Consider the following 24,649-nt stretch of genomic DNA (forward strand, 5'->3'; position numbering starts at 1 on the left):
GACAGGACATGGCAGGGCGGTAGAGGTGTAGACGGCAGACAGGACATGGCAGGGCGGTAGAGGTGTAGACGGCAGACAGGACATGGCAGGGCGGTAGAGGTGTAGACGGCAGACAGGACATGGCAGGGCGGTAGAGGTGTAGACGGCAGACAGGACATGGCAGGGCGGTAGAGGTGTAGACGGCAGACAGGACATGGCAGGGCGGTAGAGGTGTAGACGGCAGACAGGACATGGCAGGGCGGTAGAGGTGTAGACGGCAGACAGGACATGACAGGGCGGTAGAGGTGTAGACGGCAGACAGGACATGACAGGGCGGTAGAGGTGTAGACGGCAGACAGGACATGACAGGGCGGTAGAGGTGTAGACGGCAGACAGGACATGACAGGGCGGTAGAGGTGTATACGGCAGACAGGACATGACAGGGCGGTAGAGGTGTATACGGCAGACAGGACATGACAGGGCGGTAGAGGTGTATACGGCAGACAGGACATGACAGGGCGGTAGAGGTGTAGACGGCAGACAGGACATGACAGGGCGGTAGAGGTGTAGACGGCAGACAGGACATGGCAGGGCGGTAGAGGTGTAGACGGCAGACAGGACATGGCAGGGCGGTAGAGGTGTAGACGGCAGACAGGACATGGCAGGGCGGTAGAGGTGTATACGGCAGACAGGACATGGCAGGGCAGTAGAGGTGTATACGGCAGACAGGACAGAAGAGGTGTAGACGGCAGACAGGACAGTAGAGGTGTAGACGGCAGACAGGACAGTAGAGGTGTATACGGCAGACAGGACATGACAGGACAGAAGAGGTGTATACGGCAGACAGGACATGACAGGGCAGTAGAGGTGTAGACGGCAGACAGGACATGACAGGGCGGTAGAGGTGTATACAGACACCATTTAATATGAGGAAGGACTGGAATAAGGGAGCGCAGTAATAATAATGTATATACACAGAAGAAGCTCATGACTGCCGACCCCACGCGCATTTCGGCTCGTACTGAGCCCTCGTCTGGGGGTATGGAGAAAATGGCTGTGACAGGTATATCACACGTGATCGGATAGTGGTGCAGCCGCTTCCATGTGACAGAAATTGGGGGCTGTGCAGGGGGACGATCCGACTGATTCGGACTGAGGGCGGGATTTAACATTCAAATTGTATCGCAAGATCAAGCACTTACATGCACCAGGAAGAAGAAGGTGAACTCCTGGGACCTGAGCGGGGGAGCGACACATGCAGGATATCGGGGGCAGGACTTAGTGACTCCCCGCACAGCGCATTATACACAGACAATGCACTTACATGCACCAGGAAGAAGAAGGTGAACTCCAGGGACCTGAGCGGGGAAGTGACACATGCAGGATATCGGGTGCAGGATCTTAGTGACTCCCTGCACAGCGCATTATACACGGACAATGCACTTACATGCACCAGGAAGAAGAAGGTGAACTCCTGGGACCTGAGCGGGGGAGCGACACATGCAGGATATTGGGCGCAGGGTCTTAGTGACTCCCCGCACAGCGCATTATACACGGACAATGCACTTACATGCACCAGGAAGAAGAAGGTGAACTCCAGGGACCTGAGCGGGGAAGCGACACATGCAGGATATCGGGTGCAGGATCTTAGTGACTCCCCGCACAGCGCATTATACACGGATAATGCACTTACATGCACCAGGAAGAAGAAGGTGAACTCTGGGGACCTGAGCGGGGAAGCGACACATGCAGGATATCGGGTGCAGGATCTTAGTGACTCCCCACACAGCGCATTATACACGGACAATGCACTTACATGCACCAGGAAGAAGAAGGTGAACTCCAGGGACCTGTGCGGGGAAGCGACACATGCAGGATATCGGGTGCAGGATCTTATTGACTCCCCGCACAGCGCATTATACACAGACAATGCACTTTCTGTGAACTACAAGGTCACGGGAGTGTCAGCTCTGCGGCCCAGGAGTTGCCGCTGGTGGATGAGACAGAGTGTCAGCTCTGCGGCCCACCCGGGGGGTGCTGGGCAGGTGCTCAGTGGTTTGGTGCCAGCCCCGGGACGTACCCCCTCGGAGGGCGCTGAATCACATTCTCACACCTTGTTAAGGACAGAAGGCGCCTTCTTCGGGGGTTTGTTTGTTTTTCTTTCAAATCAGGAAATGAGTTTTATGGGATTTCCAGGTTCTGGCCCCAAAACAGCGACAAAACGTTATAAATATCTGAAGAGAAAGAGGCACAAAAAGCCAAAAGCCAGAAAATCCACAGCGCAGTCATGGTGCCCCGAGCTCTGCCCGTCCTCATCCTCTACCTGCTGCTCCCATCCACACAAAGCCGCTGCTACTTCCATGCCAGAGGTAAGTACCGACCCAGCCAGAGCTGCACTCATAATACTGACAGCAAGGAGCACACACCTGAGATGTCCCTCCTCTCCTCCTGTAGTCACTGGTAGCAGGTGATAATGGGCGGGTGTAAGGAGCACACACCTGAGATGTCTCTCCTCCTGTAGTCACTGGTAGCAGGTGATAATGGGCGGGTGTAAGGAGCACACACCTGAGATGTCCCTCCTCCTGTAGTCACTGGTAGCAGGTGATAATGGCCGGGTGTAAGGAGCACACACCTGAGATGTCCCTCCTCCTGTAGTCACTGGTAGCAGGTGATAATGGGCGGGTGTAAGGAGCACACACCTGAGATGTCCCTCCTCTCCTCCTGTAGTCACTGGTAGCAGGTGATAATGGGCAGGTGTAAGGAGCACACACCTGAGATGTCCCTCCTCTCCTCCTGTAGTCACTGGTAGCAGGTGATAGTGGCCAGGTGTAAGGAGCACACACCTGAGATGTCCCTCCTCCTGTAGTCACTGGTAGCAGGTGATAATGGGCGGGTGTAAGGAGCACACACCTGAGATGTCCCTCCTCTCCTCCTGTAGTCACTGGTAGCAGGTGATAATGGGCGGGTGTAAGGAGCACACACCTGAGAGGTCTCTCCTCTCCTCCTGTAGTCACTGGTAGCAGGTGATAATGGGCGGGTGTAAGGAGCACACACCTGAGATGTCCCTCCTCTCCTCCTGTAGTTACTGGTAGCAGGTGATAATGGGCGGGTGTAAGGAGCACACACCTGAGATGTCCCTCCTCTCCTCCTGTAGTCACTGGTAGCAGGTGATAATGGGCGGGTGTAAGGAGCACACACCTGAGAGGTCTCTCCTCTCCTCCTGTAGTCACTGGTAGCAGGTGATAATGGGCGGGTGTAAGAAGCACACACCTGAGAGGTCTCTCCTCTCCTCCTGTAGTCACTGGTAGCAGGTGATAATGGGCGGGTGTAAGGAGCACACACCTGAGAGGTCTCTCCTCTCCTCCTGTAGTCACTGGTAGCAGGTGATAATGGGCGGGTGTAAGAAGCACACACCTGAGAGGTCTCTCCTCTCCTCCTGTAGTCACTGGTAGCAGGTGATAATGGGCGGGTGTAAGAAGCACACACCTGAGAGGTCTCTCCTCCTGTAGTCACTGGTAGCAGGTGATAATGGCCGGGTGTAAGGAGCACACACCTGAGATGTCCCTCCTCCTGTAGTCACTGGTAGCAGGTTATAATGGGCGGGTGTAAGGAGCACACACCTGAGATGTCCCTCCTCTCCTCCTGTAGTCACTGGTAGCAGGTGATAATGGGCGGGTGTAAGGAGCACACACCTGAGATGTCCCTCCTCCTGTAGTCACTGGTAGCAGGTGATAATGGGCGGGTGTAAGGAGCACACACCTGAGATGTCCCTTCTCTCCTCCTGTAGTCACTGGTAGCAGGTGATAATGGCCGGGTGTAAGGAGCGCACACCTGAGATGTCTCTCCTCTCCTCCTGTAGTCACTGGTAGCAGGTGATAATGGCCGGGGTGTAAGGAGCACACACCTCAGATGTCCCTCCTCTCCTCCTGTAGTCACTGGTAGCAGGTGATAATGGGCGGGGTGTAAGGAGCACAAACCTGAGATGTCCCTCCTCCTGTAGTCACTGGTAGCAGGTGATAATGGGCGGGTGTAAGGAGCACACACCTGAGATGTCCCTCCTCTCCTCCTGTAGTCACTGGTAGCAGGTGATAATGGGCGGGTGTAAGGAGCACACACCTGAGAGGTCTCTCCTCTCCTCCTGTAGTCACTGGTAGCAGGTTATAATAAGCGGGTGTAAGGAGCACACACCTGAGATGTCCCTCCTCCTGTAGTCACTGGTAGCAGGTGATAATGGCCGGGTGTAAGGAGCACACACGTGAGATGTCCCTCCTCTCCTCCTGTAGTCACTGGTAGCAGGTGATAATGGGCGGGTGTAAGGAGCACACACCTGAGAGGTCTCTCCTCTCCTCCTGTAGTCACTGGTAGCAGGTGATAATGGGCGGGTGTAAGGAGCACACACCTGAGATGTCTCTCCTCTCCTCCTGTAGTCACTGGTAGCAGGTGATAATGGGCGGGTGTAAGGAGCACACACCTGAGAGGTCTCTCCTCTCCTCCTGTAGTCACTGGTAGCAGGTGATAGTGGCCAGGTGTAAGGAGCGCACAACTGAGATGTCCCTCCTCTCCTCCTGTAGTTACTGGTAGCAGGTGATAATGGGCGGGTGTAAGGAGCACACACCTGAGATGTCCCTCCTCCTGTAGTCACTGGTAGCAGGTGATAATGGCCGGGTGTAAGGAGCACACACCTGAGATGTCCCTCCTCCTGTAGTCACTGGTAGCAGGTGATAATGGGCGGGTGTAAGGAGCACACACCTGAGAATTCCCTCCTCTCCTCCTGTAGTCACTGGTAGCAGGTGATAATGGCCAGGTGTAAGGAGCACACACCTGAGATCTCTCCTCTCCTCCTGTAGTCACTGGTAGCAGGTGATAATGGCCGGGTGTAAGGAGCACACACCTGAGATGTCCCTCCTCCTGTAGTCACTGGTAGCAGGTGATAATGGCCGGGTGTAAGGAGCACACACCTGAGATGTCCCTCCTCCTGTAGTCACTGGTAGCAGGTGATAATGGCCGGGTGTAAGGAGCGCACACCTGAGATGTCCCTCCTCTCCTCCTGTAGTCACTGGTAGCAGGTGATAATGGGCAGGTGTAAGGAGCACACACCTGAGAGGTCTCTCCTCTCCTCCTGTAGTCACTGGTAGCATGTGATAATGGGCGGGTGTAAGGAGCACACACCTGAGATGTCTCTCCTCTCCTCCTGTAGTCACTGGTAGCAGGTGATAATGGCCGGGTGTAAGGAGCACACACCTGAGATGTCCCTTCTCTCCTCCTGTAGTCACTGGTAGCAGGTGATAATGGCCGGGTGTAAGGAGCACACACCTGAGATGTCCCTCCTCCTGTAGTCACTGGTAGCAGGTGATAATGGCCGGGTGTAAGGAGCACACACCTGAGATGTCCCTCCTCCTGTAGTCACTGGTAGCAGGTGATAATGGCCGGGTGTAAGGAGCACACACGTGAGATGTCCCTCCTCTCCTCCTGTAGTCACTGGTAGCAGGTGATAATGGGCGGGTGTAAGGAGCACACACCTGAGAGGTCTCTCCTCTCCTCCTGTAGTCACTGGTAGCAGGTGATAATGGGCGGGTGTAAGGAGCACACACCTGAGATGTCTCTCCTCTCCTCCTGTAGTCACTGGTAGCAGGTGATAATGGGCGGGTGTAAGGAGCACACACCTGAGAGGTCTCTCCTCTCCTCCTGTAGTCACTGGTAGCAGGTGATAGTGGCCAGGTGTAAGGAGCGCACAACTGAGATGTCCCTCCTCTCCTCCTGTAGTTACTGGTAGCAGGTGATAATGGGCGGGTGTAAGGAGCACACACCTGAGATGTCCCTCCTCCTGTAGTCACTGGTAGCAGGTGATAATGGCCGGTTGTAAGGAGCACACACCTGAGATGTCCCTCCTCTCCTCCTGTAGTCACTGGTAGCAGGTGATAATGGCCGGTTGTAAGGAGCACACACCTGAGATGTCTCTCCTCTCCTCCTGTAGTCACTGGTAGCAGGTGATAATGGCCGGTTGTAAGGAGCACACACCTGAGAATTCCCTCCTCTCCTCCTGTAGTCACTGGTAGCAGGTGATAATGGCCAGGTGTAAGGAGCACACACCTGAGATCTCTCCTCTCCTCCTGTAGTCACTGGTAGCAGGTGATAATGGCCGGGTGTAAGGAGCACACACCTGAGATGTCCCTCCTCCTGTAGTCACTGGTAGCAGGTGATAATGGCCGGGTGTAAGGAGCACACACCTGAGATGTCCCTCCTCCTGTAGTCACTGGTAGCAGGTGATAATGGGCGGGTGTAAGGAGCACACACCTGAGAATTCCCTCCTCTCCTCCTGTAGTCACTGGTAGCAGGTGATAATGGCCAGGTGTAAGGAGCACACACCTGAGATCTCTCCTCTCCTCCTGTAGTCACTGGTAGCAGGTGATAATGGCCGGGTGTAAGGAGCACACACCTGAGATGTCCCTCCTCCTGTAGTCACTGGTAGCAGGTGATAATGGCCGGGTGTAAGGAGCACACACCTGAGATGTCCCTCCTCCTGTAGTCACTGGTAGCAGGTGATAATGGCCGGGTGTAAGGAGCGCACACCTGAGATGTCCCTCCTCTCCTCCTGTAGTCACTGGTAGCAGGTGATAATGGGCAGGTGTAAGGAGCACACACCTGAGAGGTCTCTCCTCTCCTCCTGTAGTCACTGGTAGCATGTGATAATGGCCGGGTGTAAGGAGCACACACCTGAGAGGTCTCTCCTCTCCTCCTGTAGTCACTGGTAGCAGGTGATAATGGCCGGGTGTAAGGAGCACACACCTGAGATGTCCCTTCTCTCCTCCTGTAGTCACTGGTAGCAGGTGATAATGGCCGGGTGTAAGGAGCACACACCTGAGAGGTCTCTCCTCTCCTCCTGTAGTCACTGGTAGCAGGTGATAGTGGCCAGGTGTAAGGAGCGCACAACTGAGATGTCCCTCCTCTCCTCCTGTAGTTACTGGTAGCAGGTGATAATGGGCGGGTGTAAGGAGCACACACCTGAGAGGTCTCTCCTCTCCTCCTGTAGTCACTGGTAGCAGGTGATAATGGCCGGGTGTAAGGAGCACACACCTGAGAGGTCTCTCCTCTCCTCCTGTAGTCACTGGTAGCAGGTGATAGTGGCCAGGTGTAAGGAGCGCACAACTGAGATGTCCCTCCTCTCCTCCTGTAGTTACTGGTAGCAGGTGATAATGGGCGGGTGTAAGGAGCACACACCTGAGAGGTCTCTCCTCTCCTCCTGTAGTCACTGGTAGCAGGTGATAATGGCCGGGTGTAAGGAGCACACACCTGAGAGGTCTCTCCTCTCCTCCTGTAGTCACTGGTAGCAGGTGATAATGGGCGGGTGTAAGGAGCACACACCTGAGATGTCCCTCCTCTCCTCCTGTAGTCACTGGTAGCAGGTGATAATGGGTGGGTGTATGGAGCACACACCTGAGAATTCCCTCCTCTCCTCCTGTAGTCACTGGTAGCACTTCATAATGGCCGGGTGTAAGGAGCGCACACCTGAGATGTCCCTCCTCTCCTCCTGTAGTCACTGGTAGCAGGTGATAATGGCCGGGTGTAAGGAGCACACACCTGAGATGTCCCTCCTCTCCTCCTGTAGCCACTGTATGTGCTCGGGGGGCAGTAGTGGAGGGGTCAGTATGTGCTTGGGGGGCAGTAGTGGGGGGTCGCCTCTTGTGTGCACCCATGTATGACACCTCTTCTTCACCCCTTTGTTTTACAGCCGGGTGTCGCTATGATGGGAGGAGCTACAAGCTGGGAGAATCGTGGCTGGGGGCGGGATGCCAGCTCTGCACGTGTCTGCACCCTATAGGCGTGGGATGCTGTGAGACGTGAGTATCACTACACGGATATATAATCACCTACTGCCATGGGGAGTGATTGTCAGTAAGTGTGCCCTCCTCTACAGCAGCAGCAGTTCTGCCATCACTCCAGGAAACTCCTCCGACTCTCCTCAGCTGGAGGGTGAAAACAACTCTGGACAAAAATAGCGAGAGAAAAGCGTATGACAAGAATTCCAACCTACCTCCATCCGGAGAGATCAGCCCTAATTGTAAATCCCTCCGCAGCTTCTTCTGTGGTAGGTGGGCACCTCCTGGTTGTGGCCGCAGCTGAGGGTACTGTGGCCAGAGCAGCTTCCCTCACTTCCCATAATACTGTGCTCTCCCCACGAGCAATAGCACAAACAGGAGAGAGGCCGACATTTATTAAAGCCCCTGCGCCAGTTTTCTGAACCTTCTTTTCAGTGCAAGCCGCTGCGCATGTAGTTATAGAGTGTCTGCACACCATGTTAAAGGGGCACCACGTTCATGAAGAATGTGCAATACAATCCGGCCAAGGGGGCAAACAATCTTAGGCTGAAGAGTCACTGCTGTACAGCACAGATGGGACCCTCATTTGTCCTAACAAGTACACACACACAGAATAGCAGGAGGTGAGGGCAGACTGTAGACAGGACAGTGCAGACACCAAGGAGCCGCTTCCTGTCATTACTGAGCAGAGATGGGACAGCGGAGCTGGGACAGGAAGCAAAGCATCAGCTATAAAGTACTGAATGTAGATTGGAAACAGGTTACAGTCACACTTAAAGGGGTTTCCCCCCCATGAAGACAAGTTTCTTATATGTCCTCAAGATAACACAATATCAAATCCAGCATCTCACAGATAGAACTACAACCTGCCTCTATCACTCCTGCTGGACACTATTTCAGTTGCCTCTGGACACGACCCTGTAACCTCTGACTTGGGTTTGGCTGCTGTCTAGTAATGGGTCTGCTCTTTTTTGTGAATGACAGGAGCAGGCTCCCCTCACTTAACCCCACCCCTAACTGCCTCACCACGCCCCTACTTACCCCATACAATCAGGTTAAAAGTGGTGTGGAATGGGGTGACTACAGTTCCCTATTATACATGTAATAGGGAGCCATTCAGGAGCCAGAAGAGCCGGCTCTTCTTAGTGAGCGGAGCCTAATCTTGTCTGAGGCTTCACGGAACTCATCTCTCCGCCCCCTGCACTCTAGCCACTCCCCCTGCCATCCATGAAGGAGCTTGCACAGGCACTGACTTCCTGCCAGCATGTACACCGCGTGAGAACTACAAGCTACAGGCAGATAAGTTCTTTATGACATGTAGCAAGAGCTGACGGTGTCATTGTGTGTAATATGCATCTCATCATCTCTGATCTGTCTCATCTCTTTCTGTGTGTCAGATACTAGAGAATGTTCAGAAGGTAAATGAAAGTGTATATAAACCCTGTACCCTGATAATCTAAGCACACAGCATCTCACAGCACAGAGGAATCCTGAAGTGTCTGCTCAGAGAGTCTGAGATCTTACACTGACCCTCACTGAGTGATAGGAGCTGAAAAACAGCAGTAACACCGAGTGACATTGTAACTAAGGGGTTAAACATGATCTTTATTGTGTAACATCCCTGGGGATTGAGATTTGAGAATTTTCTTTCCTGGGAAAACCCCTTTGCAGCACGTGGAAGGGTTGCAGGTGGTCCCACATATCATGGGGCCTGGGGACCCCCCCCCCCCCCAATGTGATGAGCAGTATATGGGGACCCCCCCCCCCCCAATGTGATGAGCAGTATATGGGGACCCCCCCCCCCCCCCCCAATGTGATGAGCAGTATATGGGGACCCCCCCCCCAATGTGATGAGCAGTATATGGGGACCCCCCTCCCCAATGTGATGAGCAGTATATGGGGACCCCCCTCCCCAATGTGATGAGCAGTATATGGGGACCCCCCTCCCCAATGTGATGAGCAGTATATGGGGACCCCCCTCCCCAATGTGATGAGCAGTATATGGGGACCCCCCTCCCCAATGTGATGAGCAGTATATGGGGACCCCCCTCCCCAATGTGATGAGCAGTATATGGGGACCCCCCCCCCCAATGTGATGAGCAGTATATGGGGACCCCTTCCCCAATGTGATGAGCAGAATATGGGAACCCCCCCATGTGATGAGCAGTATATGGGGACCCCCCCCCCCCAATGTGATGAGCAGTATATGGGGACCCCCCCCCCCCAATGTGATGAGCAGAATATGGGCCCCCCCCCATGTGATGAGCAGTATATGGGCCCCCCCCCCATGTGATGAGCAGTATATGGCCCCCCCCCCCCCCCATGTGATGAGCAGTATATGGGCCCCCCCCCCCCATGTGATGAGCAGTATTTGGGGGACACATAGTAAGTAATGGGGGACGGGATGTTTAATAAGTGAATGTTTCCTTGCAGGACGCAGCACCCCATTGACTTTCCCTCCTGGTGTGAGGCTCGCTACGACCCACAGACGTGTCACATCACCGTGGTACAGAAAGCCGACCCGAAACTGCCGTGTGTGCACAGCGCCGACTATGAATGGGGGTCAGCAGGGACCCCAGAGCCCCCCACAAATACCGTCTACCCCACACATCTGGGCAGATAAAGGAGCCACGCAATATGGACTGTCCAAGAACCACTTCATGTGCCTCCAGAGGGACCGACTGCCACTCGTGTCTCCTGTAGATGTAACATTTACCCCCACCACGAGCCATCTACATGGAGGACTGTGCATGACCACTGAGAGCAGGACCCCCAAGCCCCCCGGCCAGGAGGGTTTATACTAATACTGTGCTTTCCAATAAAGTCTTCTCACCCCACACCAGAGCGGCTACGAGCCACGTGTCCCAACCCTACACCAGATCGGCTACGAGCCACGTGTCCCAACCCTACACCAGATCGGCTACGAGCCACGTGTCCCAACCCTACACCAGATCGGCTACGAGCCACGTGTCCCGCCCCACATCAGGGCGGTCTCATAAAGGAGAGGGCAACCAGATAGAGAGCAGCTATAAGCCACGTGTCCCCCAAAGTGGGCTGCTGCTCCTCTACTATATGTGACAGAGGAAGGATACGTGTCCTATACCCTGCACCCCCAAACAAAGGGTCCACAGAAAATTCAGTCCGCCGCTATATGTGACAGGGCAAGAAAGTGTAACAATGGACCTTGCACCCAAATACAGAGAAGCTGCTCCTCTCGCAGGAGGATACAGGAGTCCACGGTAACAAGTCCCATCCCCATCCAACATCAGATGCAGATGGAGTGCGAGGAGGAGACGGGAGACACGTAGGAGGCCAGTAGTGGATTGGTGGGCAGCACGCGGATTGGCAGGTCCCAGCTGAAAGTGTCCACATCAATGTGCTCGGCCCCCGTCCACGTGATGATCTCTGCCTGGTTCTCGGGCACCGTCGGGGCCTCCACGGCTTCACGGGCCGTCACAAACTCAAAGTGAAGACGCCACTTAAGGGAGACTGCAAGCAGAGCACAAGAGAGGGTCAGAGGAGGAGGAGGAGGATAACCTCACATCATACTACTAGAGCCACCAAAGACCTCCCCCACCCCCGCACTACATCCCCAGGAACCACCGAGGACACAGCCCCCTCCCCCCCGCACTACATCGCCAGGAGCCACCGAGGACACAGCCCCATCCCCCCCCCGCACTACATCCCCAGGAGCCACCGAGGACACAGCCCCATCCCCCGCACTACATCCCCAGGAGCCACCGAGGACACAGCCCCATCCCCCGCACTACATCCCCAGGAGCCACCGAGGACACAGCCCATCCCCCGCACTACATCCCCAGGAACCACCGAGGACACAGCCCATCCCCCGCACTACATCCCCAGGAACCACCGAGGACACAGCCCCCTCCCCCCCGCACTACATCCCCAGGAGCCACCGAGGACACAGCCCCCTCCCCCCCGCACTACATCCCCAGGAGCCACCGAGGACACAGCCCCATCCCCCGCACTACATCCCCAGGAGCCACCGAGGACACAGCCCCATCCCCCGCACTACATCCCCAGGAGCCACCGAGGACACAGCCCTCCCCCAGCACTACATCCCCAGGAGCCACCGAGGACACAGCCCCTCCCCCAGCACTACATCCCCAGGAGCCACCGAGGACACAGCCCCTCCCCCAGCACTACATCCCCAGGAGCCACCGAGGACACAGCCCATCCCCCGCACTACATCCCCAGGAACCACCGAGGACACAGCCCCCTCCCCCCCCGCACTACATCCCCAGGAGCCACCGAGGACACAGCCCCATCCCCCGCACTACATCCCCAGGAGCCACCGAGGACACAGCCCATCCCCCGCACTACATCCCCAGGAGCCACCGAGGACACAGCCCCATCCCCCGCACTACATCCCCAGGAGCCACCGAGGACACAGCCCCCCCCCACGCTCACCTATGTTAGTGCTGAAGCCGGGCAGGAGCTCAGGGGCACGGGGAGGCTGAAATGACTGCTGGCCGTGTGTAAGCAGGACTCGTGGTGCTGAGCGTGGCTGCTGATAGACGTGGGCTGGCCACGGGAGCGTCTGTAATCCTCCTGAACGCTCTCCTCCGACTGCAGAGACACCGAATACTGGAGGAGGAATCACAAAAACATCACATGGCATGGACCAGCACCGGGGAGAGAGGACCAGCACCGGGGAGAGAGGACCAGCACCGGGGGGGGGGGGAGAGAGAGAGGGGACACCAGCACCGGGGAGAGAGGACCAGCACCGGGGGGGTGGGGGGTGGGGTGGAGAGAGAGAGGGGACACCAGCACCGGGGAGAGAGGACCAGCACCGGGGGGGGGGGGGGGGGGAGAGAGAGAGGGGACACCAGCACCGGGGAGAGAGGGACCAGCACCGGGGGGGGGGGGGGGTGTAGGGGTAGAGAGAGGGGGGACCAGCACCGGGGAGAGAGGACCAGCACTGGGGGGGGGGGGGGGGGGAGGAGAGGAGACACCAGCACCGGGAGGGAGGGGGTCAGGCGATGACATCAGAGGGGGGGGGGGGGAGGGGGCCAGGCGATGACATCAGAGGGGGGGGGGGGGAGGGGGCCAGGCGATGACATCAGAGGGGGGGGAGGGGGTCAGGCGATGACATCAGAGGGGGGGGGGGGGGAGGGGCCAGGCGATGACACCAGGGGGGGGGGGGGGGGAGGGGCCAGGCGATGACACCAGGGGGGGGAAGGGGCCAGGCGATGACACCAGGGGGGGGGGGGGGGGGGAGGGGCCAGGCGATGACACCAGGGGGGGGGGGGGGAGGGGCCAGGCGATGACACCAGGGGGGGGGGGGAGGGGCCAGGCGATGACACCAGGGGGGGGGGGGAGGGGCCAGGCGATGACACCAGGGGGGGGGGGGGGAGGGGCCAGGCGATGACACCAGGGGGGGAAGGGGCCAGGCGATGACACCAGGGGGGGGAAGGGGCCAGGCGATGACACCAGGGGGGGGAAGGGGCCAGGCGATGACACCAGGGGGGGAAGGGGCCAGGCGATGACACCAGGGGGGGGAAGGGGCCAGGCGATGACACCAGGGGGGAAGGGGCCAGGCGATGGTTCTGACCTGTAAACAGGGAATTTCTCCATCAGAGAAGTTGAAGGTTCCGATGACGTCTTCTCCGATCTTATAAACCGTCTTGAATATACAGAAGGTCCCGACGCGTCCGCGGGTGTTACTGATGTTGTACTGATCTGCGGAGGGAGAGAGAGGACATTGTGAGGGCAGGCAGGACCCCGGGGACATTATACGGATACAATCACTCACGCAGGGTCCTCCGGGAGGTCACACTCATCAGGATCTCCACTGCCGAGTCCAGGAGCCGCGAATCCTTCTTACTCATCTCATCGTCTTCTAGGAAAGGATTGGACGGAGCAACTTCATCCTCCTGTAAGGGCTGGAAACCCTGCAGGGCTGAGAGATCGGGTCAGTACCGGCCCCCCCAGGACCTGTGACCCCCGCAGGGTTACCCCACACCTCACCGTGCAGCAGCAGGACGCGGAAGGGGAGCCGCAGCAGCTGGATGGGGCAGTTCACCCTCTGGCAGCCGATGGTCAGCTTGTAGACATATTTCACAGACTGACCCCGGAAAGACGGCGGAGCCGAGAGCGGCAACGTCTCGCTGTACGAATCTGAAAGCAGAGGCCCCCACAGGTCATGGACGCGGCCCCAAATCCCCCCCAGGAGGACACCCCAACTTACAGGACTTGGTCTCTCCGGGGTCCAGGCGCAGGTCACAGAACAAGATCTTGGGGGGAGTAGAGAGGATGCACTGCCCCCGCTCTCCTGGGGAGACAGAGGGAGATTACAGGGGGTGCAGCGGGGGAGGGGGGGGGGGTGCACATATCATACTCACCTCTGTTGGGGATGAAGACGGTCTCGTTCCCCGCCTGCACATCCTGGGGGGGCTCCTCGCTGGCCGGCAGCTGCACCCGGCTGTCACTGGCATGAAACTGGCAATGGATCTGAGCGCTGGCCCAAGCCAAGGTCTCACTGCAAGACACAAGAGTGCACTGCCGGGTGTGCATGTCCACGGGCGCAGAGCCGGGGGGGGGGGGGGCATGTCCACGGGCGTAGAGCCGGGGGGGGGGGGGGCATGTCCAAGGGCGCAGAGCCAAGGGGGGAGGGGTGTGCATGTCCACGGGCACAGAGCCAAGGGGGGAGGGGTGTGCATGTCCACGGGCGCAGAGCCGGGGGGGGGGGGGGCATGTCCACGGGCGCAGAGCCAAGGGGGGGGGGTGTGCATGTCCACGGGCGCAGAGCCAAGGGGGGGGGTGCATGTCCATGGGCGCAGAGCAGGGGGGGGGGGGCCGGTCATGTCCACGGGCGCAGAGCCAAAGGGGGGGGGGGGGGTGTGCATGTCCACGGGGCGCAGAGCTGGGGGGGGGGGGGGACGCATGTCCACGGGCGCAGAGCCAAGGGGGGGGGTGTGCGTGCATGTCCACGGGCACAGAGCCAAGGGGGGAGGGGTGTGCATGTCCACGGGCACAGAGCCAAGGGGGGAGGGGGCGTGCATGTCCACGGGCACAGAGCCAAGGGGGGAGGGGCGTGCATGTCCACGGGCACAGAGCCAAGGGGGGAGGGGGGGTGCATGTCCACGGGCACAGAGCCAAGGGGGGAGGGGGCGTGCATGTCCACGGGCACAGAGCCAAGGGGGGGGGCGTGCATGTCCACGGGCACAGAGCCAAGGGGGGGGGGGGGGGCATGTCCACGGGCGCAGAGCCGAGGGGGGGGGGGCCATGTCCCATGTCACCCCGGGCCTCCCACCTGCAGAAGCCACTACCTGCTGGCAGAGGTGGAGAGCGCAGACAATGGGTTAGTGAAGGTGACCACACACTCCAGGACCTCCCCGGCTAAGAAGACAGGACCCCGCACCAGCCGCGCCACCACCTCAATCATCATGGACCTGGCAAGAACAAAGCACATGAGCCCAAGAGCTGACAATCCATTGTATCTGTAACCTATAACAAGCAGCGTGTGTATATACAGTATAACAAGCAGCGTGTAACCCCTGTGTATATACAGTATAACAAGCAGCGTGTAACCCGTGTATATATACAGTATAACAAGCAGCGTGTAACCCCTGTATATATACAGTATAACAAGCAGCGTGTAACCCCTGTGTATATACAGTATAACAAGCAGCGTGTAACCCGTGTATATATACAGTATAACAAGCAGCGTGTAACCCCTGTATATATACAGTATAACAAGCAGCGTGTAACCCCTGTGTATATATACAGTATAACAAGCAGCGTGTAACCCCTGTGTATATATACAGTATAACAAGCAGCGTGTAACCCCTGTGTATATATACAGTATAACAAGCAGCGTGTAACCCCTGTGTATATACAGTATAACAAGCAGCGTGTAACCCCTGTGTATATACAGTATAACAAGCAGCGTGTAACCCCTGTGTATATATACAGTATAACAAGCAGCGTGTAACCCCTGTATATATACAGTATAACAAGCAGCGTGTAACCCCTGTATATATACAGTATAACAAGCAGCGTGTAACCCTGTGTATATATACAGTATAACAAGCAGCGTGTAACCCGTGTATATATATACAGTATAACAAGCAGCGTGTAACCCCTGTATATATACAGTATAACAAGCAGCGTGTAACCCCTGTATATACAGTATAACAAGCAGCGTGTAACCCTGTATATATACAGTATAACAAGCAGCGTGTAACCCCTGTGTATATATACAGTATAACAAGCAGCGTGTAACCCTGGGTATATATACAGTATAACAAGCAGCGTGTAACCCTGTATATATACAGTATAACAAGCAGCGTGTAACCCCTGTATATATACAGTATAACAAGCAGCGTGTAACCCCTGTGTATATATACAGTATAACAAGCAGCGTGTAACCCCTGTATATATACAGTATAACAAGCAGCGTGTAACCCCTGTGTATATACAGTATAACAAGCAGCGTGTAACCCCTGTGTATATACAGTATAACAAGCAGCGTGTAACCCCTGTGTATATACAGTATAACAAGCAGCGTGTAACCCCTGTGTATATACAGTATAACAAGCAGCGTGTAACCCCTGTGTATATACAGTATAACAAGCAGCGTGTAACCCCCGTGTATATACAGTATAACAAGCAGCGTGTAACCCCCGTGTATATACAGTATAACAAGCAGCGTGTAACCCCTGTGTATATACAGTATAACAAGCAGCGTGTAACCCCTGTGTATATATACAGTATAACAAGCAGCGTGTAACCCCTGTGTATATATACAGTATAACAAGCAGCGTGTAACCCCTGTGTATATACAGTATAACAAGCAGCGTGTAACCCCTGTGTATATATACAGTATAACAAGCAGCGTGTAACCCGTGTGTATATACAGTATAACAAGCAGCGTGTAACCCGTGTGTATATACAGTATAACAAGCAGCGTGTAACCCCTGTGTATATACAGTATAACAAGCAGCGTGTGTATATACAGTATAACAAGCAGCGTGTAACCCGTGTGTATATACAGTATAACAAGCAGCGTGTAACCCCTGTGTATATACAGTATAACAAGCAGCGTGTGTATATACAGTATAACAAGCAGCGTGTAACCCGTGTGTATATACAGTATAACAAGCAGCGTGTAACCCCTGTGTATATACAGTATAACAAGCAGCGTGTGTATATACAGTATAACAAGCAGCGTGTAACCCCCGTGTATATATACAGTATAACAAGCAGCGTGTAACCCCTGTGTATATATACAGTATAACAAGCAGCGTGTAACCCCTGTATATATACAGTATAACAAGCAGCGTGTAACCCCTGTATATATACAGTATAACAAGCAGCGTGTAACCCCTGTGTATATATACAGTATAACAAGCAGCGTGTAACCCCTGTGTATATATACAGTATAACAAGCAGCGTGTAACCCCTGTGTATATATACAGTATAACAAGCAGCGTGTAACCCCTGTATATATATACAGTATAACAAGCAGCGTGTAACCCCTGTGTATATACAGTATAACAAGCAGCGTGTAACCCCTGTGTATATATACAGTATAACAAGCAGCGTGTAACCCCTGTGTATATATACAGTATAACAAGCAGCGTGTAACCCCTGTGTATATATACAGTATAACAAGCAGCGTGTAACCCCTGTATATATATACAGTATAACAAGCAGCGTGTAACCCCTGTATATATATACAGTATAACAAGCAGCGTGTAACCCCCGTGTATATATACAGTATAACAAGCGGCGTGTAACCCCTGTGTATATATACAGTATAACAAGCAGCGTGTAACCCCTGTGTATATATACAGTATAACAAGCAGCGTGTAACCCCGTGTATATACAGTATAACAAGCAGCGTGTAACCCCTGTATATACAGTATAACAAGCAGCGTGTAACCCCTGTGTATATACAGTATAACAAGCAGCGTGTAACCCCTGTGTATATATACAGTATAACAAGCAGCGTGTAACCCCTGTGTATATATACAGTATAACAAGCAGCGTGTAACCCCCGTGTATATACAGTATAACAAGCAGCGTGTAACCCCTGTATATATATACAGTATAACAAGCAGCGTGTAACCCCTGTGTATATATACAGTATAACAAGCAGCGTGTAACCCCTGTGTATATATACAGTATAACAAGCAGCGTGTAACCCCTGTGTATATACAGTATAACAAGCAGCGTGTAACCCCTGTATATATACAGTATAACAAGCAGCGTGTAACCCCCGTGTATATATACAGTATAACAAGCAGCGTGTAACCCCTGTATATACAGTATAACAAGCAGCGTGTAACCCCTGTGTATATATACAGTATAACAAGCAGCGTGTAACCCCTGTATATATATACAGTATAACAAGCAGCGTGTAACCCCCGTGTATATATACAGTATAACAAGCAGCGTGTAACCCCCGTGTATATACAGTATAACAAGCAGCGTGTAACCCCCGTGTATATACAGTATAACAAGCAGCGTGTAACCCCCGTGTATATACAGTATAACAAGCAGCGTGTAACCCCTGTATATATACAGTATAACAAGCAGCGTGTAACCCCTGTATATATACAGTATAACAAGCAGCGTGTAACCCCTGTATATATACAGTATAACAAGCAGCGTGTAACCCCTGTATATATACAGTATAACAAGCAGCGTGTAACCCCTGTGTATATATACAGTATAACAAGCAGCGTGTAACCCCTGTGTATATATACAGTATAACAAGCAGCGTGTAACCCCTGTGTATATATACAGTATAACAAGCAGCGTGTAACCCCTGTGTATATATACAGTATAACAAGCAGCGTGTAACCCCTGTATATATACAGTATAACAAGCAGCGTGTAACCCCCGTGTATATACAGTATAACAAGCAGCGTGTAACCCCTGTATATATACAGTATAACAAGCAGCGTGTAACCCCTGTGTATATATACAGTATAACAAGCAGCGTGTAACCCCTGTGTATATATACAGTATAACAAGCAGCGTGTAACCCCTGTGTATATATACAGTATAACAAGCAGCGTGTAACCCCTGTGTATATATACAGTATAACAAGCAGCGTGTAACCCCTGTGTATATATACAGTATAACAAGCAGCGTGTAACCCCTGTGTATATATACAGTATAACAAGCAGCGTGTAACCCCCGTGTATATACAGTATAACAAGCAGCGTGTAACCCCTGTGTATATATACAGTATAACAAGCAGCGTGTAACCCCTGTGTATATACAGTATAACAAGCAGCGTGTAACCCCTGTATATATACAGTATAACAAGCAGCGTGTAACCCCTGTGTATATATATACAGTATAACAAGCAGCGTGTAACCCCTGTGTATATATACAGTATAACAAGCAGCGTGTAACCCCTGTGTATATATACAGTATAACAAGCAGCGTGTAACCCCTGTGTATATATACAGTATAACAAGCAGCGTGTAACCCCTGTGTATATATACAGTATAACAAGCAGCGTGTAACCCCTGTGTATATATACAGTATAACAAGCAGCGTGTAACCCCTGTGTATATATACAGTATAACAAGCAGCGTGTAACCCCTGTGTATATATACAGTATAACAAGCAGCGTGTAACCCCTGTGTATATATACAGTATAACAAGCAGCGTGTAACCCCTGTGTATATATACAGTATAACAAGCAGCGTGTAACCCCTGTGTATATACAGTATAACAAGCAGCGTGTAACCCCTGTGTATATATACAGTATAACAAGCAGCGTGTAACCCCTGTGTATATATACAGTATAACAAGCAGCGTGTAACCCCTGTGTATATATACAGTATAACAAGCAGCGTGTAACCCCTGTGTATATATACAGTATAACAAGCAGCGTGTAACCCCTGTGTATATATACAGTATAACAAGCAGCGTGTAACCCCTGTGTATATATACAGTATAACAAGCAGCGTGTAACCCCTGTGTATATATACAGTATAACAAGCAGCGTGTAACCCCTGTGTATATATACAGTATAACAAGCAGCGTGTAACCCCTGTGTATATATACAGTATAACAAGCAGCGTGTAACCCCTGTGTATATATACAGTATAACAAGCAGCGTGTAACCCCTGTGTATATATACAGTATAACAAGCAGCGTGTAACCCCTGTGTATATACAGTATAACAAGCAGCGTGTAACCCCTGTGTATATATACAGTATAACAAGCAGCGTGTAACCCCTGTGTATATATACAGTATAACAAGCAGCGTGTAACCCCTGTGTATATATACAGTATAACAAGCAGCGTGTAACCCCTGTATATATACAGTATAACAAGCAGCGTGTAACCCCTGTGTATATACAGTATAACAAGCAGCGTGTAACCCCTGTGTATATATACAGTATAACAAGCAGCGTGTAACCCCTGTGTATATATACAGTATAACAAGCAGCGTGTAACCCCTGTGTATATATACAGTATAACAAGCAGCGTGTAACCCCTGTGTATATATACAGTATAACAAGCAGCGTGTAACCCCTGTGTATATATACAGTATAACAAGCAGCGTGTAACCCCTGTATATATACAGTATAACAAGCAGCGTGTAACCCCTGTGTATATATACAGTATAACAAGCAGCGTGTAACCCGTGTATATATACAGTATAACAAGCAGCGTGTAACCCCTGTGTATATACAGTATAACAAGCAGCGTGTAACCCCTGTGTATATATACAGTATAACAAGCAGCGTGTAACCCCTGTATATATATACAGTATAACAAGCAGCGTGTAACCCCTGTATATATACAGTATAACAAGCAGCGTGTAACCCCCGTGTATATACAGTATAACAAGCAGCGTGTAACCCCTGTATATATACAGTATAACAAGCAGCGTGTAACCCCCGTGTATATACAGTATAACAAGCAGCGTGTAACCCCTGTGTATATACAGTATAACAAGCAGCGTGTAACCCCCGTGTATATATACAGTATAACAAGCAGCGTGTAACCCCTGTATATATACAGTATAACAAGCAGCGTGTAACCCCTGTATATATACAGTATAACAAGCAGCGTGTAACCCCTGTATATATACAGTATAACAAGCAGCGTGTAACCCCTGTATATATACAGTATAACAAGCAGCGTGTAACCCCCGTGTATATACAGTATAACAAGCAGCGTGTAACCCCCGTGTATATATACAGTATAACAAGCAGCGTGTAACCCCTGTGTATATATACAGTATAACAAGCAGCGTGTAACCCGTGTGTATATACAGTATAACAAGCAGCGTGTAACCCCTGTATATATACAGTATAACAAGCAGCGTGTAACCCCTGTGTATATACAGTATAACAAGCAGCGTGTAACCCGTGTGTATATATACAGTATAACAAGCAGCGTGTAACCCCTGTGTATATATACAGTATAACAAGCAGCGTGTAACCCCCGTGTATATACAGTATAACAAGCAGCGTGTAACCCCTGTATATATACAGTATAACAAGCAGCGTGTAACCCCCGTGTATATACAGTATAACAAGCAGCGTGTAACCCCTGTGTATATACAGTATAACAAGCAGCGTGTAACCCCTGTGTATATATACAGTATAACAAGCAGCGTGTAACCCCTGTGTATATATACAGTATAACAAGCAGCGTGTAACCCCCGTGTATATACAGTATAACAAGCAGCGTGTAACCCCTGTGTATATATACAGTATAACAAGCAGCGTGTAACCCCTGTGTGTATATACAGTATAACAAGCAGCGTGTAACCCCTGTGTATATATACAGTATAACAAGCAGCGTGTAACCCCTGTATATATACAGTATAACAAGCAGCGTGTAACCCCTGTGTATATACAGTATAACAAGCAGCGTGTAACCCCTGTGTATATACAGTATAACAAGCAGCGTGTAACCCCTGTGTATATATACAGTATAACAAGCAGCGTGTAACCCCTGTGTATATACAGTATAACAAGCAGCGTGTAACCCCTGTGTATATACAGTATAACAAGCAGCGTGTAACCCCTGTGTATATATACAGTATAACAAGCAGCGTGTAACCCCTGTATATATACAGTATAACAAGCAGCGTGTAACCCCTGTATATATACAGTATAACAAGCAGCGTGTAACCCCTGTATATATATACAGTATAACAAGCAGCGTGTAACCCCTGTATATATATACAGTATAACAAGCAGCGTGTAACCCCTGTGTATATATACAGTATAACAAGCGGCGTGTAACCCCTGTGTGTATATACAGTATAACAAGCAGCGTGTAACCCCTGTATATATACAGTATAACAAGCAGTGTGTAACCCCTGTATATATATACAGTATAACAAGCAGCGTGTGTATATACAGTATAACAAGCAGCGTGTAACCCCTGTATATATATACAGTATAACAAGCAGCGTGTAACCCCTGTATATATACAGTATAACAAGCAGCGTGTAACCCCTGTGTATATATACAGTATAACAAGCAGCGTGTAACCCCTGTGTATATATACAGTATAACAAGCAGCGTGTAACCCGTGTATATATACAGTATAACAAGCAGTGTGTAACCCCTGTGTATATATACAGTATAACAAGCAGCGTGTAACCCCTGTGTATATACAGTATAACAAGCAGCGTGTAACCCCTGTGTATATATATACAGTATAACAAGCAGCGTGTAACCCCTGTGTATATATACAGTATAACAAGCAGCGTGTAACCCCTGTGTATATACAGTATAACAAGCAGCGTGTAACCCCTGTATATATACAGTATAACAAGCAGCGTGTAACCCCTGTGTATATACAGTATAACAAGCAGCGTGTAACCCCTGTGTATATATATACAGTATAACAAGCAGCGTGTAACCCCTGTATATATACAGTATAACAAGCAGCGTGTAACCCCTGTGTATATACAGTATAACAAGCAGCGTGTAACCCCTGTGTATATATACAGTATAACAAGCAGCGTGTAACCCCTGTGTATATATACAGTATAACAAGCAGCGTGTAACCCGTGTATATATACAGTATAACAAGCAGCGTGTAACCCCTGTGTATATATACAGTATAACAAGCAGCGTGTAACCCCTGTGTATATATACAGTATAACAAGCAGCGTGTAACCCCTGTGTATATATACAGTATAACAAGCAGCGTGTAACCCCTGTGTATATATACAGTATAACAAGCAGCGTGTAACCCCTGTGTATATATACAGTATAACAAGCAGCGTGTAACCCCTGTGTATATATACAGTATAACAAGCAGCGTGTAACCCCTGTGTATATATACAGTATAACAAGCAGCGTGTAACCCCTGTATATATACAGTATAACAAGCAGCGTGTAACCCCTGTGTATATATACAGTATAACAAGCAGCGTGTAACCCCTGTGTATATATACAGTATAACAAGCAGCGTGTAACCCCTGTGTATATATACAGTATAACAAGCAGCGTGTAACCCCTGTATATATATACAGTATAACAAGCAGCGTGTAACCCCTGTGTATATATACAGTATAACAAGCAGCGTGTAACCCCTGTATATATACAGTATAACAAGCAGCGTGTAACCCCTGTGTATATATACAGTATAACAAGCAGCGTGTAACCCCTGTGTATATATACAGTATAACAAGCAGCGTGTAACCCCTGTATATATATACAGTATAACAAGCAGCGTGTAACCCCTGTGTATATACAGTATAACAAGCAGCGTGTAACCCCTGTGTATATATACAGTATAACAAGCAGCGTGTAACCCCCGTGTATATATACAGTATAACAAGCAGCGTGTAACCCCTGTGTATATATACAGTATAACAAGCAGCGTGTAACCCCTGTGTATATACAGTATAACAAGCAGCGTGTAACCCCTGTATATATATACAGTATAACAAGCAGCGTGTAACCCGTGTTATATACCTGCTGGCTACTATATATATATATATACATAGCTGTGTTATATACCTGCCTGCTGGCTACTATATATATATATATACATAGCTGTGTTATATACCTGCCTGCTGGCTACTATATATATATATATAGTAGCCAGCAGGCAGGTATATAACACAGCAGGCAGGTATATAACACAGCAGGCAGGTATATAACACAAGTATATATATATAGTACCCAGCAGGCAGGTATATAACACAAGTATATATATATAGTAGCCAGCAGGCAGGTATATAACACAGCAGGCAGGTATATAACACAGCAGGCAGGTATATAACACAAGTATATATATATAGTACCCAGCAGGCAGGTATATAACACAAGTATATATATATAGTAGCCAGCAGGCAGGTATATAACACAGCAGGCAGGTATATAACACAGCAGGCAGGTATATAACACAAGTATATATATATAGTACCCAGCAGGCAGGTATATAACACAAGTATATATATATAGTAGCCAGCAGGTAGGTATATAACACAAGTATATATATATAGTAGCCAGCAGGCAGGTATATAACACAGCAGGCAGGTATATAACACAGCAGGCAGGTATATAACACAAGTATATATATATAGTAGCCAGCAGGCAGGTATATAACACAGCAGGCAGGTATATAACACAGCAGGCAGGTATATAACACAAGTATATATATATAGTAGCCAGCAGGCAGGTATATAACACAGCAGGCAGGTAAGTATCACTGACCTTATAGAACACACGCGCACTATAATACCCGGTCCATATATCACACCCTGTGCACAGCCCCGGGTGGTATGCTCCGTACTGTTACCAGAGCGCTAGGCCGCGGACACCCCTCTCCCGCTAATAGTACGCTCCAGGCACGGAAAAGAATGTCTCTTTTAACCACGC

The 24,649-nt window shown here is 51.1% G+C and overlaps 2 protein-coding genes across 2 annotated transcripts; one reads left to right on the forward strand and one right to left on the reverse strand.

Annotated features, from left to right (window-relative positions):
* Positions 1–2,248: 2,248 nt before the first annotated feature.
* LOC140108434 (prostate-associated microseminoprotein-like) lies at positions 2,249–10,695 on the forward strand. The gene is made up of 3 exons (XM_072131745.1): positions 2,249–2,348; positions 7,709–7,817; positions 10,230–10,695. Exons 1-3 carry the CDS (start codon positions 2,267–2,269, stop codon positions 10,417–10,419), a joined length of 381 nt encoding a protein of 126 aa, XP_071987846.1. The 5' UTR covers positions 2,249–2,266; the 3' UTR covers positions 10,420–10,695.
* Positions 10,696–10,931: 236 nt separating this feature from the next.
* Positions 10,932–24,644, reverse strand: RGP1 (RGP1 homolog, RAB6A GEF complex partner 1). The gene is given in 10 exon segments (XM_072131744.1): positions 10,932–11,285; positions 12,228–12,251; positions 12,254–12,404; positions 13,372–13,499; positions 13,573–13,719; positions 13,788–13,937; positions 14,008–14,091; positions 14,162–14,298; positions 15,089–15,211; positions 24,485–24,644. Coding segments are annotated over 9 exon segments (1,164 nt in total). The 5' UTR covers positions 15,208–15,211; positions 24,485–24,644; the 3' UTR covers positions 10,932–11,061.
* Positions 24,645–24,649: the final 5 nt, after the last annotated feature.

This window comes from Engystomops pustulosus, unplaced genomic scaffold (assembly GCF_040894005.1).
Source record: "Engystomops pustulosus unplaced genomic scaffold, aEngPut4.maternal MAT_SCAFFOLD_130, whole genome shotgun sequence".
NCBI lineage: Eukaryota > Metazoa > Chordata > Amphibia > Anura > Leptodactylidae > Engystomops > Engystomops pustulosus.